This window comes from Solenopsis invicta, chromosome 1 (genome assembly GCF_016802725.1).
Source record: "Solenopsis invicta isolate M01_SB chromosome 1, UNIL_Sinv_3.0, whole genome shotgun sequence".
NCBI classification, from domain to species: domain Eukaryota; kingdom Metazoa; phylum Arthropoda; class Insecta; order Hymenoptera; family Formicidae; genus Solenopsis; species Solenopsis invicta.
In genome coordinates, this window is record NC_052664.1 from 17,181,872 (window position 1) to 17,203,899 (window position 22,028).

A 22,028-nucleotide genomic window follows, 5' to 3' on the forward strand; every position below is an offset into this window, starting at 1 on the left:
AACGTATTCATGAATTTTTCTGAACTTTTTAATAAAGGAAAAAACTTTAGAAAAATTTAAAACATTAATTCAATATAAAACAATAAAAGAAAAAAAATAAATCAGGTAGAATTAATAATTAAGAGAAACTTTTAGCAAACGCAAATGTAACTTATATAATATACATATACGTAAATATGATGATTTACATCTTTGTTATGTCATTACATTTGTAGTTTGATGGAAAAAAAATTTGCAAGAAAATATTTAATAGTAATTTCGGTTATGCGATTTCAGCTGAAATCACTATAAGGTATGCAAAATGTTTCATTTATTGTGAATCGGTAAGTAGATTTTTGTTAAAACAACATCTGGAGTATCTCTAACATATCAGCCTGAATTACCCGCTCAGTCGATAACGTTGTTCACAATCAATAACAATTATTTTCGAACAGAGAGAAGACTGAGGCCGGTATTCATAGTCGATTCTTATATTTAAGATCTTAAGCATCATCTTAAGATGCCATCAACCAATCAGAGAGCCGTATTAGCATCTTAAGACATTACTTAAAACGATCTTGAAATAAGAATCGACTGTGAATACCGGCTTGAGAGTAGCGATGCCAGTCTTTCTCGCCGAACAGCCGAAATCACCGTACATTAGCGTCACCTGCATCCATAACACGTTATCACGGTACTACGTATTACATCTGCGGTAAAATCTAAATGAACGTGGTTTGTATCCTTCTTAAAAAGAAAGTTACGACCAAATTTCGAAGAGCGTTTACATTCGAAATAAGTTTTTCATAATTTTTTTTCTAAGAAAAACTTATTCTTAGAACTTTGCAGGTAACTTCCTCATATTACCAAGGAAATGTATGCAAAGTTTTAAGAATGAGTCTCCCTTAAAAAGAAAGTCATGAGAAGTTATATAAATAATCATAGATTTGTTATATTTCTACAACACATTTGGCAGAAAATCAGAAATCTACAAATTTTTACTTCGATATCAAACATCTGCGTTCTAGTAATTATACATATCTTTTTTTAACTTTATATAAATATATAATTAATAATTAATTTTTATAAAAATTTATAATTAACAAGTGATTATATCACTATACGTTAACAGAAAGAGATGATATTATACAGGAATAGTGCAAACTGCCTGATAACAAAAGATTAATTATCAAATCTAAAATAAAAGCTGCTAATTGCATAATTGTAATATCACAACTATGTGGCTAACTATTCACACTTGTATAAACTTTGAAGGTACAATGAAACTAAGAGAAATTAAAGAAAAAAAAAAGGATTTTATATTTAAAAAGTTTTATATTTAAAATTTTGCAGACGACTTTCACATACTACCCAGACATTATGTGCAGTTTTAAAATTGAATCCCTCTTAGAAAGAAAGTCACAAATAAATTAATTTCAAAGGTAAACTCTCTTCAAAATTAATTTGCTCATGATATTCTTTCTACAAAAAAAGACTCATTCTTAAAACTACACACAATGTCTGGGTAGTGGAAATCACCTACAAAGTTTTAAAAATAAGTCCCTCTTAGTTCAAATTTTCCTAGTTTTATTATGCCTTCAAAGTTTATACAAGTGTGAATGATTAGTCACATAGCTTTGATGTCACAATTAGACAATTAGCAACTTTTATTTTAGGTTTAATAATTGATCTCTCGTTATCGAGAATTCTCATGACCATTCCCACTTGTTAATTATAAATTTTTATGAAGATTAATTATTAATTATATATTTATAAAAAGATATAATTATTAGATGTTCAATATCATAGTAAAAATTTATCAATTTTTGATTTCTTGCAAAATGTGTTGTAGAAATATAACAAATCTATGATTATTTATGTAACTTTATATCTAGTTTGATAAAAATATAATTTGCTATGATAATCCTTTACAAGATAAATGATTTTTATCTTTTAATACATAGTAATAAAATTCTCGTTTAAACAATGTCTTATGTAAATCATCTATTACTTTAATAAAAAATTAATTCATTACTCACAAACTCGATGCGCAACAGCGAAGTTATATCTGCTACGTAGCTACGTTGACTCTGTAACATAAATACAAAAGTCGCATTAAAACAGTGCTCAAATAAATCAATATATTATTTTAAATAACTTTATGACCTATTCTCTTAAACTTACCTCAAAGTTGATCCGCTGGCGCCCGATGCCTGCCTTCAGCCTGTCTGCATTGTCAATTCCATAACACTGTATTCGTGAAAACGCAGGCTGTAGTCATTTCAAGTCCACTCAATGCCCACTCAAACTGACCCATGCACCGAAAGAGGCTTTCCCAGGCTTCATCATCTCACACGCCCTCGTCGTACACTTGCAAGGCAACACTCGCAACTCGCGCAAGGCGAAAACTCGATCGAACTCATTGTTACGATAATCACCATTGAACATTCCTGAAATAAAACGACCGATGCGTTACGACAGCCGATTGAATCGAGCAAACTGTGTCCTCTCGCTGCATACTTACCAATGTCCTGAAAATAACCTTAATTAAAGCTGCCCTGCCAATGAATCTGATGAGTCTCGGACTTCGTCGTCATCTCGCGCTTCCTTCGCCGCATGCACAAGATCACGCACTCGCGAAAACGCGACCGAACTCATTGCTATGATACGACACTTGCGATTAAATACTGCCGAAACGAAACAACCGATGCGTTATGGCGGTTTTTCGACAAGATGACGAAACATTTGAACATCGACAACTTCATACCGATGCCGCGCGCGGGTACAACGCAAGTCGAGTCGGCAGCCGTTGACTCCAATCGAGCGTATCGTCCAGAAATAATATATTCGAGGCCGCTTGCAACAATTTGATACAACTCCAGCAATTAAACGGCCGATACGTTATTGTCCCCCTTCTTCGTACATTAATTTGACACGATCCGTGTATTTCGTTACGTATATAGCACGTGTTCTGAGTCACGTATTACTCCTGTCCGCGTCCTCGGCGACAATCCAGACCCTCAATTCGATGAAACCTTAATTTAATACTGCGCTCCTCCCATCGTTTCAATCCCGGTACAGAGAATATGTTATACATAAACCACGCGAGGCATCTATTACGTGATGAAGAAACAACGTTTCGAAACGCGGGACAACGAAGATGCGAGTTACATCACGACTGGCACAGGCACATCGCGATTCGTCCTGGTTCGCAGTTGTCCCGAGCGTCCGGTACTTCACTACATTTTCGGTACTCTCAAAACACTCACTCGAGTCAAATACTAGTACGGGACGACGAGGATGCGAATTGAAATACGCCACGACGCGCCGCGACCTTCCGCCGTGCTCCCTAACCGACCGACTGCTGCTACTGCGTAGCAGCTAGCGGCGGCGGTAGCGGCGTAGCGGCATAGCGGCGTAGCGGCGCGCAGGCGCGGCACGCGCCAGTCACGCCGCTACGCAGTGGCAGTAGTCGGTCGGTCAGGTAGGACGACGGAAGTATGCGACGCGTCGTGACGCATTTCAACTCGCATCTTCGTCGTACCGTACGAGTTTTTGACGCAAGTGATTGTTTTGAGAGTACCAAAAGTGTAATAACGTATCGGACGTTCGGGAAACCGCGAACCAGGACGAATCGTGATGCGCCTGTGCCAGTGTGGCGAACGAGTGCTCATATTCAGTCGTAATGTAATTCGTATCTTCGTTGTCCCACGTTTTGAAACGTTAGTCCTTCATCACGTAGCAGATGTCTCGCATAGTTTATATCCTCTGTACTGGGATTGAAACGATGGGAGAATCGCAGTACTAAATTAGAGTTTCATCGATAACGAATTGAGAGTCTTTGGATTGACGTCGAGGATGCGGAGTAATACGTGAATCAGATCACGTGCTGTATATGTAACGGAATGTACGGATCGTGTCGCATTAATATACGAAGAAGAGGGACAATCACGTATCGGCTGTCTAATTGCTGTAGTTGTATCAAGTTGCTGCAAGCGGCCTCGAATATATTATTTCTGGGCGATACGCTCGATTGGAGTCAATAGCTGTCGACTCGACTCGCGTTGTACCCGCGCGCGGCATCGGTATGAAGTTGTCGATGTTCAAATGTTTCGTCATCTCGTCGAAGAAGCGCCATAATGCATCAGTTGTTTCGTTTTGGTAGTATTCCATCGCAAGTGTCGTATTATAACAATGAGTTCGGTCGCGTTTTCGCGAGTGCGTTGCCTTGTGTATGCGATGAGGGAGGCGCGAGACGACGACGAAGCCTGAGACACCAGATTCGTTGGCAAGGCGAATCAAGGTTATCTTCTGAGGGCATCGGTGAGTTTACGTGTGCAGCGAGGGGACACGGTTCCCTCGATATAATCAATTGTCATAATGTCGTCATCGGTCGTTTTATTTCAGGAGTGTTTAGTAGCGATTGTCGTAACAATGAGTTTGATCGCGTTTTCGCAAGTGTTGCCTTGCAAGCGTGCGACGAGGGCGTATGAGACGACGACGAAGCCTGGGAAACGTTAGGGCTCCTTCGGGGCATCGGAGTTTGAATGTGCAGTGAATGGACTTGAAATGACTACGGCCCGCGTTTTCACGAATACAGTGTTACGGAAATGACAATCCAAACAGACTGAGGACGAAAAGCTTAGGAGAAGCATCGGGCGCCGATGGAGCAACTTTGCGGTAAGTTTAAGAAAATAAGTTATAATAAAGTTATTTAAAATAATTTATTGATTTATTTCAGCACTGTTTTAATGCAACTTTTATATTTATGTTGCAGAGTCAACGTAGCTACATGCCACATATAACTCCACTGTTGCGCATCGAATCTGTGAGTAATGAATTAATTATTTATTAAACTAATAGACGATTTAGATAAGATGTTGCTTAAGCGAGAATTTTAATGAACAACATAACACCAACTTGCTACCTGGGAACTTACGAGCGATGCATAATTTTAAGTTTTAAACTTATTTCATATATATTCATCACGAGCTCTTTTTAAACATTTTGTCAGTCAATATACTATATTGACTGATAAAATATTTAAAAAGAGCTTGTAGTGGATATATATGAAATAAGTTTAAAACTTAAAATTGTGTACGATAAGCATATACATGTATATCAACTTGAATTAAATTATGTTGTTTATTACTTTAGCATATAAATTAGCCAAGAAGAGAAAACTTGAATTAAATTAAAATATTTTTAAATTTACTTTGTCTAACACTTAGGATATAACTCATATTTCAGTATTTTCAAAAATGATATTTTTTTTTGAAAAAGTGAGTTATATACTAAGTGTTAGACAAAGTTAATTTTATAACTTCAATTTTATTATTTTCTAATTTATGAATAGGAGTTATACCTAATTTTGGAGTTATACCTAATCAAAAGTTAATTTTGGAAAACATTATTCATAAATTAGAAATTCATAAAATTTTAAAATTTTTTAAAATTGTAATTGTAATATGATTATCAAACAAATTTTTGTAACAATTATAATATGACTATCAACAAATTTTTAAAAATTTTATTTGTGAATTTTATTTGTAAATTAAGTGTGTCTAAAATAACAAAGAAATATTATTTTTTATGTAGGAATGTATTTTTTCTTTTAATTTTTTTAAAATATAGATTTCTTTTATATAATTTTTTAATTGGGGAAAAAATAAATTAAAGTTTGTGTTATTTAAAAATTAAGTAACGAGAGAAGGTCCCTAACTCAGAGATTCAAAAAATTATGAATTACTTTAGCAGAACCTAGAGGATATCTTGATATAATAAACAATTTTTTTGCTGCTTAAATTTACCCCAAAGGGTAAAAATTCTGTAAAATAACCCATTTGTCTTTATTTTATTATTTGCCAACAAAAAAAGATTAAACAAAATTTTAGAGAAAAAAAATTTATTTAAATAATAAGGTTTATCGAAATTTATCAATTATTTAAAATATGAAACATAAACAAAAGTCTCAACAATCAATATTCTTAATATTAATATTTTTGTGCTTTTTTATAATATGGTATAATACATTAATTTGCGTTTCACTTAATCTTATTTAAAATTGGTTGAAATTAGTTGCTTTTGGTTTTCTATAATTCTATATAAAATACGTTATAGAAAACCTGAAATACAGCTCATGTCAAGTGTGGAGCAGTTATGGCCTTCTGTACATGTTACGATATGTTCAATTTTATTTCAATATCTCAAGTTATTTATATGATTATAAAATGTTAATCAAGTGAATGTAATTCATATGCTTATGATATTCAATGACAAATAATATTCGTGTAAATCAAGAACTGGAGTTACATGATATTAAGAGATATGCTTATTAAAGCTCAAAAGGAACTTTATTTTCACTAGAAGATAATGTCTGTTTACTGAATAATACTTGTCATATTCTATAAATATTCCTATTATATGATATATATATATATTAATATCTACTATTTGAATTTTAATAAGCATGGAAGGCGACAATAATGGTTTCTCATTTGAAGTGAGCTGTGTTGTAAATTTTTATAACGTACTTTATATAAGATAACAAAAATCTTCTAACTTAAATTAATTGTAAATAAGATTAATGAAACACGTGTATTAATTATATATATTATAATTAATGTACTTATATGTATAAAGAAGCTATGAAAATATCAAAATATTAAGAATATATTATTTTGTTTTTATTTATATATTTTTGATAATTTATTAAATTGTGTGATAACAGCGAACGACATTAAATCTAAAATAAATCGAAAATTGGAATTTCAATTTATCCGAGTTTGCGTTTTAGAGTTTTGAAATATTTTTGGATTCAAATGGATTAAAATACGAAATGCACTATTCACCAAGTTAAATTTGACTATATTCATATTTATATAATATTTTTTGAATTTAAATCTATTTAAATCTGAAGCGCGAAGTCAAAAACGTCGAGAGAAATAAAAATTCATTTCATTTTTGTATGCTCGGCCGGGGGGGGAATCTGCAAGTCAGAACTCCTTTTTACCGATACTTCGTTCGTCACTCGCTCGCGACGCAGCCGGCAGATGGCGGCAGCGTTGCGGTCGCACCGCGCGGCAACAATCGATGACGGTTCGTGCCGCGCGAGTCGCGAGCGGTCGCGGCGACACGGGCGTCCTGTAATCGCGTTTTAACCGGTGCGTAAACGCGTCCTCGGTTTCCGTCGAATCGCTCGACACGGTGCACCCATTGCTCGCGTTCCCGCGCCGTCGAGCCTCGCTGTCGTGCGTGTCCCGTGCGCGCGCGTCGGGAGGATCGTCGGAGCCATCGGAGTAACGAAAAAATTCCGCCCGCACGCGGCGCGTTCCTGTCACTTTTCGCCGCCGTTCCTCCCTTCCCCACCCCTCTCCATTCCCTTCTTTCCCCTCGACCGCCCGTGGTATTCGTCGCGCGGCGCTGCGTCGTGTGTGTATATGCGCGGCCGGCTCTATGCGTCGCGATTTTCCTGTGTGATCGTCGTGGATCTTCGTCGCGTCCCCGGGGACGAGATCCTCGGTTACCTCGACGTTCATCATCGTCGCCGCTATCTGGGAAAGCTCCTTCATTGGAGTTGTCCGCCGAAAGGCACTGGAGCTCCTCCGTCGGAAGAGGAGGACGAGGAGGAGGAGGAGGCGGAGGAGGAGGAGGAGAGAGCTCGACACCACCACCACCGAGAGGGCTCGAGAGGGCGACCAACAGCGGATACGGTTAACCGGGGATGGCGGACCAAGGCAAAATGTGAGCGAGCTTTTTTTCTTTACTCTCATTGCGTTCTTTGCGCCGCGAAAGGCGAACTCTCTGCGAAAAAAAAAGAGAGAGGGGGAAAAGTACGACAGCGTGGTGCGACACGATTTAAATCGATTCGAGATCTGATTCTCGATATACACGGATATATTTGAGCCTTTTTCCGATCGACGCTGATCGGTATCAGCAATGTCGATCAATATTAACAAATGCGTAGTTCAACTATCAACGAACCCGTGCGGGTCGCGCGGTTTAACATTTCAGAAGTTGTCACCCCGCTCGCGTTGCTTTCTTATTACGTTCTATGAGATAAAAGTTGAATATTTTCTTATTAAAAGTCTTTCGCGAAACGTGGTTTTGCATCATTGATATCCCGAAGATTTCGTTTCTAATGAAAGAGTTTCGCAATTAAAACGTTTAGGGGTATTTAAATAATCGACGCTGTACCGTCGGTTAATGGAGAGAAATACTTAAACTGTTTCCCCCCCCACCCCACCCCCGCGTCTTCATTTAAAACTTGAGCTGTAGAAAGGGATGAGAGTTAAGTTTAAACCGACGTTGATGAAACCGATCCCGAAATGAGCTTCCAAGCGCGCGGTGTCCTTCGGGACCTGCGTCATCATTCTTGACAGCGAAGGAACGTTACGGCGAGGTTATAGTGCGCAGGGAATTACGGTTGAATTTGCCAGTATCGCATCGGAACGTCTAATTGCTTTATCATCGAATTTTTTGTTTAACCCTGCGCGGTTCAACGTATTTTTTATTATTTTCCCAATCTAACTGGACCACTTGTGTATGATAGTGTTTTTTGAAAGAGCTTTTAGGCTCTAAAAAAATCTGAAAAAAATTCTGGTATACTCTTCCAACATTCCGGAATACGATTTCATAAATATTTTACGTTTTTCACTTTTTTTTTACACGTTTTCGAATTTGAGACAGAATTCGTTGTTGCATTAAGAAAATCATAACTTTTTTATACGTGCATAAAAAAAAATCTCTTTAACTTCAAATAGTCGAAGGCTGGTACTTATGAGAAAAAAATAGTGTAACGATGCCTACTTTGAAAACATATAATTATTTGATAACATGAAAATTAGTAATTTGCGTTTGTAAAAAATAAGAAGAAAAAGTAATTTAAAATTGAAAAAAAATACTTTTTGCAAAGAAAATCAGATTTTATTATAAAATTGCTCACTTAAAAGGTTTTTATCACATTTATTTATTATATTTTATTATATTTTTAAGAAAATTTCTCTATTTTCTATAGAGCATTCTGTTATCTCAATATGGCTTTGTTCCGAATATCTGTTTTTTTGTGATAATACAAATCATTTTTTGCTTATATTACTTGTCGAAATTAAGGCTAAAATTAATAAAAAATGCAATTTACTTGCACGAAATGCTATTTCACCAGTCCAATCGGATCACTGCAGGTGGCATGCACTCGGCTTTAACTTGTTACTGTATTAAACACAATTGACGAAATACGGCGTCATTTGGCCAATAAATTCTCATTATTAACAAGTTTTATTTTAGGGCAGGGAGTCAATCCTTTTCGTTTATCGTGTATCAAATAATTCAAAATTGGAAATTTCCTTGTGCCTTCGAAGTTCCAGTTGGATCTCGGAGAGTTAATTTAATTTATTTGCGGTCGCGGGAATGACGTTCATTTCGAGACATATCGACTTTTAATGCAGAAACGTAGCACCGACACGACGTCGAATTCGTATTGAAAATGCAGGATTGATGTGCGCTTTCTCCGCGCTGTATTGAAAGTTGACACTTTGTTCATTAAGTTGTCTTTATACTATAACGTAGCTATGGCCGCGTGCCGCAGATGTGCAAATGTAGACAGGTGAAATTTCTATTATATGTAATACTAACGAAGTATCTCCGATATGCCGTTATATCTAAATCGATGACGCACGAATTCGAGAAAAATACATTCGATCTCGAAGTCGAAACGGCACATTCTGATCGATATTTCTATTGTATTTCTACGGATATAAATAACAATAGCGCATAAAATATGCTTTTAAGGGGGATTGGGACATACACGCTTTTAAATTCAGAATGTATTTTAATCAATATTATATCTGCATTAAATACTGACATAATAATCTATTTTTAAATATACATCTATAATATAAACAGCACTTTATTTGCAAAACTAATTTGATCTGATAAGCTTGTGTTATTTTGTTCAGTGGGAAATGATGAAAATTAAAGTTAATGAGATATTTTATTTAAAATGTCGAATATCGCAATAAAATTAATGCAAAGTATAAAATAATGGAAGATATATTCGAGCTATATTTATACACTGAGAAAAAAAAATTTGCTGAGAAAAACTAAAATATTTAGTCTATACGTTCAATTAAATATTGAGTTGGTTTAATTAATTCTTGCTTGATTAAAAAATGTTAATGATTGACATGAATAAACTTTTTATACAATTAAATAAATATGTTGGATCAAATCAACTCAATATCTAGTTGAAGAGAGAAAAATTTGGTTAAATGAAAAAATACGTTTTTTTAAAACCATATATTTGGATGTAAGCGTTTCTTTCTAGAACAGTTCTGTTTAAATAAAAATATTTAAATAAATAGACATATTATCTTAAGTATGTAATTTTAATATTACTTTTTTTACATTTGAATAATGATTTTACAAATAAGTAATATTATTAAACTTAAATTGTTTTCTTGGATTAAAAATTTGATTATCTTAAATATGAAAATAATTTAACAGTAAATATTTTCTAAGCCAAGAAGAAAAGAAATACTTGATTAAAAATTATTTCTTTATTTTATTTATATAGATATTTTAGTTAAAAAATTTTTTACTTGATTGCAAGTCAATGAGCTATTAGAATTCATCAAAAAAATAATTTTTCTACGAAATTAAGTAAAAATTTTTTTGTGTAAAATTTTTAAGATATTTTTTCTCTCCGCGTGTCGAACTAAATATTTTAGTTTGTCAATAAACTTTTTTCTCGGTGTAAAAATTTAAATAATTTTTCAATCAATTAAACTCCGTAGGAATTTAGTTATTTAGGTTATTTCAATTTTGTTGTACTGAAATAAAACTAAAAAGAAATCTAAATAAACCTCAATTAACCTCGATCGATGCTTTTGGAATAACGTCGTAAGCGTATAAAAAATTTGCATATAATGTAGAATTACTAATCGCGTGACCAAATCGTCGAGTAAAATGCGTTCGTGTAAATTCCGACGAGTAACGCGATCGCGAATTGAAAAGTGGATTTGCACGGGCGCCTCTTGTTGAAAGCTACTTGGAAACGTCCTCTACAAGGATCACGGTCTTTCTACGCCCACATAATGAGCGCGAAATTATGGGTGCCAGCTCGCGCGCGCAGGATCGGGTGCGAAAAGTCTGGGCCCGAAGCAACAGTGCGCGAAATGGAAACGAGCCTAATTAATCAACTCCATTTTTATGAACTCAACTTACTTTTCTTCACTTTCTTAGAACATATAAGTAGTTATAATCCCACGATCTCGTTAATTTTCTCTATTTTTTATTCCATACATTTGGTCTCCGAGCGGCTCGAAATGAGGGAGAATTTAAATATACTACAGTGTACTGTAATTGTATCAGATATTAGAGCTATTGACGTTTGACGTATTACAATAACATGAGTTTTTGAACAAGCACATTGCGAGGTTTTTAAAATAACATCGCGGTATCGTAATTTATACAATTATTGAAATATATGCGCGTATATTCAGTTTATTTTGGATTATATTTATCAATACATTGACGCAATTTGCATTTTTTATTTATTTATTTATTTATCGGATTTAAAATGGACCTTGCGCGTTTATCGAGCTTCCACTTTTCGAGCTTTGTACATAAGTTTTGTCATTCGTTACTATTGTTGATAAGTGGCAGGTTATAGCAAGTGTTAGTGGTGGAAGAGGGCAACGCACACAAGTGTGCAACGCACACCCTGAACCCAACCTTTTGCTACGGCCGTGGCGGCTTATACGCGTTTCGCTGTGTGGTTTCGTACCGTGCATTTTTCCGCATAGCATACACAAATGCGCGATAATGTAGCGTCTAAAATGACGTTTTGTTGCGAATGCCATTTTCTGAGTATTCTCAGCACACTTCTATTGCACCTTGCGACAGTGACACACGATATCTCGTTCGTTGATGGACGGTTTCCCGTAACGAACGTAACTGTCGAATAATTCGATGATATTTTATAGTATTTCCTACTTGAATAGTCCCCGAACCCCGATAGTTCCGTATATTTTAATACGTATAGGTTATGTACATATATATTATATATTAAAAAATGTTATTATTTAAACCGACAATATTACAGAGTGCGAGAGGTCAGCATAATTCGCATAATTCGTCAACTCGATTAATTTCGATTTATTGATCGCTCGACGTTTTGATTACTAAGACTTGATTATTAAATTACTAGGTTATTAAAGTACATTAAAGCGACGTGCTTTGTTTATGGTAATCGATATAAACGTTTCCGTAGAATTCTGTTTGTGGCGTGCGGATAGGACGATTATGCATCGATTGCATAAATCAAGTTTCAACTCGTGTGAATTCGAAAGGAATCGAAGCAATCGTCAAGTTTTATAATACATACATGTCGAATTGTATTACGTATCATGCTGTGTAAGTATAGACTTTATGCAGCGGTCGATATTTGGGCTAGATTCCTCAGAAGATGTATACGATATCGAGACATGTGTTATATACCGGGTGTCTCGCGATGAAATATTGAAAACTAAGGGATGTTTCATATTCGATTCCCGTATTGTGGAGGTCGAACAAGTTCTAGAAGTCCGTTGCTGTGAATATATGTGATTACGTTTAAATACGTAATTAATAAAAAAATTCTGTATGATTTTCCAAATATAAATGTAATTTTTTATAATTTAATTTTGATATATTGTAACGTAATTACATTTATATTAATAATTAAATATTAATAATTATTTTCTAATATTTTTATTTATTTTTAATAATAAAGACCCGTCAACTAATGATCGTAAATCTTAGTGCCTAAAAAAACTAAAAATGTATTTAAGACATACATATAAAATAATATTAGACACCAATCTAGCCTTCGATCGTTAGTTGACTTTTTTTTTTTTTTTTACTTATTTGTGTACTAATTACATTTAAATGGTCTAGTACAAATTATTATTGTGTAATTTATTTTGCTTTTTTAACGTTCAAAATATATTTTGTTTGACTACTAGACATGTTTTGCCTCATTGCTCTCTAAATCAGAATCAGTTTGTTATTGACTAAAAAACAATGAATAACCTGATTTCTATACTTGTATAGAAATCAGTCTATACTTGTAATTATATCAGTCTCTTATATATCCACTGTCTTTCACTGATAACGGTCAGTGAGAGTATCCTCGTACGCTTTCTTAATCGGAATCATTGCCACTAAATAGTCACAATTATAAGTTACAAATATAGCATTGCAAATCAGTAAGCTTTTATTGATTCAAATTTAAATAAAGGATTTTATTTATTTAGATAGAGATTAAAATATTCATAATCTTTTTCCTAAAACTTTATTGTTATCAACTCTTATTTAATCTCGTAAAAACGCATTAAAAAGTACATATACTACGTACACTTCTATGTGTCCTATTTAGTAGTAATTAATAAAATACAATAATTTAAATAAATTTTTTACTGTCATTTTTTTATTTAAAATATTCATTTGTGCTATATTTAGTTATACAGATGTCGTCTTATCAGAAACGTCTGCTTACAAGATGAGATTGTCTGTTTTGTAAAACTCAGCACACGTGTTCTATCACGAACAGAAAAGATGCCAAGATTCTCGGTAAATTTTACTCTTCTGTTCACATTACTTATCTCATAGAGCTAACGTATATTAATTACGGCCACCGTTCTGTTTCCGTCATTGCTTATCAGTAAATTTTCATACGTGCTGGTTACAGAAATGATTAATAGTTTCTAATTTTGGAAGCCATAAAAATGTCGGATTACTCAGTTTAAGAAAATTAGTGTAGTATTAGTAACAAAACACTGCATAGATCAAATTATCGGATCGGATGAGAGAAATGACGTAACGTTCAAGCCTAACATTTTTTTTGTTTATATGTTCGTGTTTTGAAAAAGAAAATTTACGTGAAACGAAATTCAATTTAATTTTTCGTTGAGTTAACACATATTTTTAAAATGAAGTAATCTTTTTACCTTGAAGTTTTAATTTAAATAACATGCACGGTGTGTTTCTTATCTAAATTACATTGTTTATATATCGATTCGACTGTGAATAAGGAACATGGGAACATAGATTCGATTAATTTTCAAGTATACTCATGTGTAAACGTATGTGCAATGTATGCGTACAACAAACGGAAATATTAATGAATATTTGTCACGGCTTAACCGTGCCTATTGAAAGGATTGTTTTGGCGCAATAACCGTCCGAGTGCCATTTGAATTATGCAATTTTTGATTAGAACAGCGCCGCACTTTGGTGCATGGTAACGTTTATGCGTTTGATGTCAACGGAGAAAGATGAAGCAAGAAGTAGTTCCTTTGCTTTCACTGAAGTCACATGGTTTAATTATGATCCTATTTGATAATCTTACCTTAGCTAAAAGTTCTAGCAGAAGAGTTATTAAAATTTATATCGAATTAACTTGAAAGTACACTGCTTTTCGTAAAATAAATCGAAGGAAAATTAATTGGATTTACGTTAATTTTTTCTAGATAAAAGTTAGATTTAATACAAGTTTTTACTCTATATTTTATATAATTAATTATATTTTATATTACTAATTAACTTTCATTTAAATAATATTTTACCTTTAGTAATTAACATAAGGAAGAAAAAGAAAAATTAATTTGTTTGCTCATTTTTATTTCCGGAATTTGGACTAGTTGGCGTGTTACATGCATATGTAATTGCGCAAAGAACGGTTATCATTGTTCTTCTATTATAATTAAAACTTGAAATTGGGATAGTTTCACGCAAAATGCATAAAATAAATCTGCTGAATAAATCACGCAATAATTGCAATAATTAACGCAAGCTGCAGTGTGCCACATCGAAAAAATTGAATTTATTAAAATTATATTAATTTCTACGGCTTGCTACAAGCTGTCCTCGATTTCTTCGATTTATTGACATCGTGTCAGATACATTTTTATCGCGCTCAAACGCGACACGATGAATCAACACATAAGAGAAAGTGTAAATTTTTTTATTCTGTTTGATTTATCGTACATATGTGCGTTATGTGTGCAATAATTATTAACGAATTAATATAAATGTTTTTACTAAAATTGCATAAATTATGTATAACGAAGAAATAAAAATCTCAACTTTGAAATAAGATGGGTCTAAGTATCTCGCAATAATTTTAATATACCGGTCACTTTTGATATAATCTTTATGCATAATTTTTTCTTAGCTCTAACTTTCTTTTCTTTTTTTTTTTTTTTAAATTTAATCTCATTCCCATTTAAAGTTTTCAATCGCTCTGGAGAACTTCTTGATGTTTATTATCGAAAACGCAATGGTCGTTAAGATACTGACAAAAGAGGAGTCGTACAAAAGAAGGTCGTGATAAGACACGGCCCGTTTTGCTTGCGGCGTCCATTCCGCGCGAATGTTTGCGATGGTGTATCTCAGTTCATTTGCTTAGATACATATGTACATACGCGCGCAGCCCATAGCTGATTATATGCAGCCACTACGTGTGTCATGCGTGGAGGGGTGTTTTCGTAGTCGGATAAGCTACTGTGTCCGCTTTTCCGTAAACAAGCTTTTCCTGTCGCTGATTTTTTCCGAGATAATTCCGTGAGAATGACGACAAACCGCGACGTTTCATCGTTTATTCCGTGCCGCGATTTTCTATTCGCAATAATCATTCAATTGACACATCGTATGAAGCTTTTAAAGTTGAAGTAGATCGAATTTATAATTTGCGTGTGAAGCTTTGCTCCAAACATGGAATTGTATCAATTTTATCACGAATTATGAATATTATTCGTTCTAGCTTTGTATGCTTTGTACTATAAATGAGGCGGAATCAGATAAAATATAATAATTTACTGTCGTTACCATTTTGGCTCAAGAGAGATATTTATCAAGAAGATTGGCGCTGTAATGATATTATTACTTAGTATTATTTTTGAAATTTTTCCTCGTCTCTCTCTTTAGAATATATATCAATGCGAAACCTTAAACGTACATTCCATACGTTGTTGATTAAATAAGAAGTTCGTGAGGTTTCAGTCATTGTGTACGAAATAACGACCATTAAAAGATTTGATTAAAGGCGTACACAATGTCTTACAACATTTTAATAACGTTTTCTGACGATTAATTGAAGATTAAAGTCTAAACAATATGGAGGTTAGTTTCGAGTTATATAAACGATATAAATGATAAATAACTACTGATATCATGCGTATAATATCACGTATATCGGTTTTTTACTTGTTATTGACATTTATTGTTCAGCTGATTTTATCTTACATGTTTCATGTCATATTATACACACAGCTGATATCGCTGATTCATCAGTGTTAATAGCAAATTTTAATTACGCATATAATTTAATTTTGTTTAAACAAAACTGATTAAGCAATTATTTTATTTAAAAAGAATTATTACATTTTTTTAAACTAAATTTAAAAACTTTGCATTTAGATAGAAAACAAACATGTAGATTTATTATTGTTTATTTTTAAAATTTTGACATCCTAAGAGGATGTAACAAAATTATGTGATTTAAATAAATAAAGAACTAAATTGCTATTTTTTTTAGGCAATTTAATTCATTTTTCATTTATTAAACATACATATACGATTTTACTTCGTTTGAGGAGTATTTAGAGAAGAGTAGTAATAATAAATTTACTTGCTTTTAATAAATTATACTTTTTTATTTACTTTTCAATAAAATGCTTTTTGATTGAAACGAGAGTAAATTTTATTATTCTTCAATTGTTAGATTTAAAGTGCGCGGTCCATTCTGCTGAAATTAATTTGAATACAAGTAATTTTATTCAACGCGCAATTATTTAATAGTATGTGAAATATTTTGTGGCGATTTAACGACGAGTCGATTTAACAACACGACCCTCGGTACTCACTGTTTACATTAACGTACGGCGTATTGTTGTGTACATACACGCGATCACCTTATTGCCATTTGCACGACGCCGGGCGAACCCAAGTAGGCAGACAGCGGCGCGTTAGTCGGTTCATTACTACATATCTCTTGAAACGCTGTTATTCCTTGTGAACAAGTAACGATTATCAGCTCATGCGTTTAATTAATTCTCACGATTCACGAGTCGTAAACGTATCGAAACGACGAGTGCCTATCGAAGCAGCTATTTTATGCAATTTATCCACTCGAAGAATCAGTCGATACAATCAATATGAAAATTATAAATCATTTCACGGTAATTAACGTGCGATAATAATTTCTTTCGTAATACTTGGACACTTAAATGTATCTCGCGTCGCGCTCTTCGCTGGTTTACAATGTATCTACTATTTTTTGTATTGAGAACATGAAATAATGCGCGAATCGATGTCTGTTAAGTTAGTACACGCCTTCCACTAAAAATCGAGATGGCACTTGTGTCAAAATTAAGTGTTTTTTAAGTACTATTTTTCAAATTTTTTGTACTCGCACAATTTAGCAGAGAATTATTTCACGTATCGTTCGATATTATAATGTGCAATTCGAAATTTTACTTACTCATTTTCGTTTAATTTCGCATCCTAATAGCTTAATTCAACATTAACTCGGATTTATTATTCGCTTCTTTCAGTCATTAATATCTTCAAACGTCACAAATATGAAATAACTCACATTTAATGATTTTGTACAGTCGTAATTAACTTCGTATTTTACGGAAGAAAGGCTATTTAAACAGCTAGAAATATAGCTAAAATTTGGGAATTTATTGTGAGGAATGTATTGAATCAATCTTTTTAAAACGTTTACTTTGAAAACCACTTTTATTATTATAATATATCTTTAAATATCAAAGTTACAAGGATGTACATTCAATTACGTAAAAAACGCGTCGAGTGTCGGGTCTGCTGCTGCTTTTATCTGAAATAAAAAATTTAAAATGGAAAGTTTAGTTAACAAGTATATGCTCAGCATGAACCTATTTTGAAGCGAAAAAATGCAAAATTGCAAAAATGATGACATTGAGAAGAAAAAGAAAAAGTCTTTTTAAGCAAATAGCGTTAAAAGTTTGTTGCAAAAACATTTATGAAAAAGTAGGTTCGGGCTGTGAAGATGTTAAAGAATATGTATACGCAAAGAGAAGTTTGTAGTTTGAACATTTTTTGGGCTACATTTCACGGCACTTTTTTTTTTTTTTTTTTTTTTTTTACATATGGCCTTCCAACTCTAATATTTAAAAATACATTATAATAACAAGAATGGTTTTTGAATATTTAATTAAGTAGTAAAGTATAATAAAGGTTTCAGAAAGATTGATTTAATTCGTCACAATAAATTCTCAAATTTTATAATAGCTGAATTTTTAGCTGTTTACATGGCCTTCCCGCTTTAATATTTGTTTATCGTGTAGCATAAATTGGCGTATGTATGTCGATCCCTTCGTCGCTCAAGGTTCGCCCACTGTATAATTTACGAGACAATACGAATATTGAACGGTTCAATTTCGTGCGATTGTATTGTAATTATATTTTCGCATTATTATTTTTTTATGCTGTAATAAGCATGAAATATGGGCGATTAATTCAGGGAGTGCCTTGCAAAGTGTCGCGTAATCGTCACATTTTGGTAATTAATGCTCGCGTGATCGTAATTAAATATTGCGAGTGAGTACTACGTGAGAACAATGTGCATGTGAGTAATGACTAACGAACGAAAGAGAAGGAGGAAAAGAACCGGAAGGCAATGGACACGCATGGCGACACAATTCAGGGGTGAATATATTTATTATTTGTTTTTTGCGGAATTAATTCGTTTATTACATGCACGTGTAGGCAGAATTTGCACAAGAGTAACCGAAAGACAAGATCAGCTGAGCAATAAAAGTCAATATCACCTGAGCCCCGAAAATCAATAACAGATGACATAGATGTACATGTAAGCACAGTTAGGACATCAATGCGCGAACTCCATATGATTTCACGGTCAACATTGAGCGCATATAATTCAAATTGTAAAATATTTTATGGAATTGCGTTAGCTTGATATTTTTATATTTTAAAATTTTTGACTAATCTGGGCGTATGTTATTAAAACATTGTACAATGTTTGTTGAACATATTACGAGGAAAAATCTATTGTTAAGGATCAAACGGTGATTTTATAAGTATATAAAGCATGTAAAGCCAAGCACAGACAAGCAAGAGAGTATGAACACGAAATCTTTATTGAAGCAAGTCTTTATTCGTATTTTTTCGCGCTTATTTAAATGCGACTCAAGAAAATAGTTCATTAGAGTCCTTAGATTGAGTTTTATGTTCGAATTTTAGTCGCAGTTTTTATGAAACAAATGAAAAAAAATTGCCCGAATTCTCATTAAAGATGGCCTTGTCGCTTGAACATATTCCCTACTTTTTTTTCTATTTTCGATTCGTCGAGCTTCACGTTTTCATTATATCCTCTCGTTGCACTGACGTCCAAGGTCTTCTATGAAACGTGGGGTACGCTTTTATATAAAACTCGCGAGACATATTCAATAGTACGATTATAATTAGTCAATGGTTAATGGTAGACTGATAAACGATCAATAATGATGCGCTGTTTTTAATCGGAATGTCGAATGATGAAATAGATTGCTTTTACTTGGCAACGCACAGGCAACATACGTTAATGCGTGTATTAGCTTAGTTTTATAAATATCTTATTTACTGATATAGGTTTTCAGGGAGAAAAATATATCTGGACGTAGATATTTACTATAAAAATATATACACGATGAAAAAGAACACGTTGCTGACGCAGCAAATTACTGCTACTACGTATTTAATGTGGAAGTTTAAAGTTTGCTATTATAATCAATTGTTTAATATTAAAATTAGTAATTAATGAAATGAAATGAAATTAATTTAATTATATAATTTTTAATAAATTTATATATAAAATTATTTATTTTCTAAAACATTTTATTATTATCGTATTTTATTATTGCTTTAATGGTATTGAAATTAATGTTTAATTATAGCGAAATAATTTACTGATTTAATAAAATTAGATTTCTTTTGAATAACGTTATTTTTAATCATTTCAATTTGTTTGTAATAAATTCCTTTGTACTGTTTTATAATAATTGATCAAATTTGTTACGACAATCCGAAATACGCTGTGCCAGTGAATTTTTTTTCTTATAGAATACGATTTGTTAAATATAATATTTATTGCATACAATGCAGAGAGTTAAATGCGTTTACTTCTATTTACATACATATCTATTATCTATACGTTTATCTACATCGGGATTTATCGCTAATTTAGCATTTGCCGCCATGCTTTCGGATTGTGCGTCAATAATGTTCTCGTGGTTGGGGCGAAGGGTTACGGATAAACTGACATTGACAGAGGTGTATGCACGCCAGTACGGTAATAATAATTCCAGCGATAGATTTCGCTATTAATAGATAACAACGGACTTTGCTAGTTGGCTGCTTGCGAACGGTACCGGAGCGATGTGTAGTAATATGATTTTTTAATCACAATTATCTAACCACGCGTGACATCAATCGGCTGATCAGCTGATGAGCTTCCTAGCATCCAGTTATCTTCTTGAAACATCAGATTTGTAAATTGATTCTAGCAGAATGTTGCGATAGGTTCGAAAGTAATAGAGACTTTGCGATTATTAAAACGAGTCTTGAAGATTTGTATTAAACTTTTACACTTAATTATTAATTTGAATTGAACTTTTTTTTATATTTTATTTATATTATATTATTTATTATTTTTTTATTAATGATTTTTAATGCTATATCTATAAAACTTTTATTAATTGTAAATTAAAGAAATGTAATATTTTAATAAGATTTTCAAGGATGCTTTATGTAAACGATGGTCAGTTTGGTATTCCTCAATAATATTATCTGATAATTATCACGTTCTCTTTTCATTTGATGTTTACAAAAAAAAATTGATTGCAATTTTTTAATGACTCCACGATTATTACGTTTATTGAAAAATATCGCAGTATCGATTATCTCTGACCTAACATTGAATATATTGATACCTTGGCCTCGGTATGAGTGACAAAGTATCGAGCAGAGTCACACCTTTGGTAGCACCGTGTGTGATTTATGCCGATGGTTAGAAACGTCTGTCACACGCTGGCCCTCAATGAATCGTGGTGGAGTAACGAAACGTCAATTGGATCGGGACAGTCTGGGCAAGAGGGGACTGGGGTGATCGTCGATACCGAACGACCTTGCGGCATCGACCAACCCTCTGCTCTTCTCTTGGCTTTTTGAGTCTATATACAGTGCTTCTCCGTTTACTACGCTCTCTTATACTGTCCTTTCTCTCTCTTTCTCGTTCTCTTTTGCCCTCCTTTCTCTTATTCTCTTTCTCTCTCAAACACACATACACACACACACAGACACACATATTCTCTAACGGTTCCCTTCTCTCTACTGAGTACCGCGTCCTCCCACGCTGGCTGACCCCCGTCAGCCTTCGAGAAAGTTACGATGATCCGTACTCGATTTGCGCGTTATCGAGAACGAATTAAGTATTCACTCGCATCAGTCAGATGATTTAACTTCACTCCGTTGATGCGCATTGCATCGTTTGCGATGTAATATTTTTATCGTCGTTGCATATGGGCGTACGTTGTTTATCTTTTGCTATTAGTACGAGAAGTTTCATCGATTGCTCGATGCAGCTGCTAATGCAGAAAATCATATCTAAAATGATTACGTTTATCACAGTTGCTGACAGAAATTTCAATGCATTCAATGGATAGGATTTTGCAAGAGCTCAATGTCGTAAATAATCATTCTTTTATTGCAATGGTACAGTTACAGGCGCGTCGATTTAATTTGGTTTTTTTAAAATATAAATGAAAATTATTTTCACTCATCCGATACTGAATTAAATACATTGCTTTTAAAGTACAGCTATCTTGGGTTGTAGAGTAGCATTCCGTATAACCTCGCTTCCTCTCGTTGTAAACTGTTTTCAAAGTGTTTTTAAAGTTTTACAATCGTTGAATTGACGTAACGACGGTGCGGTAGCAATGTTTTTACGGTGAAATAAAGATCGGAGT

The 22,028-nt window shown here is 33.5% G+C and overlaps 1 protein-coding gene across 2 annotated transcripts in view; it reads left to right on the forward strand.

Moving 5' to 3' along the window:
* The first annotated feature begins 7,592 nt into the window (after positions 1–7,592).
* Positions 7,593–22,028, forward strand: part of LOC105197934 (TLD domain-containing protein 2) — a 162,886-nt gene continuing 148,450 nt past the window's right edge. Inside the window, exon 1 of one of the 2 annotated variants that reach the window (XM_026132185.2) lies at positions 7,593–7,722. In XM_026132185.2, coding sequence (XP_025987970.1) covers positions 7,703–7,722 — 20 coding nt within the window. In that variant the 5' untranslated portion in view covers positions 7,593–7,702. The remainder of the gene's footprint in view (positions 7,723–22,028) is intronic. The other variant, XM_026132183.2, reaches the window with a different exon arrangement.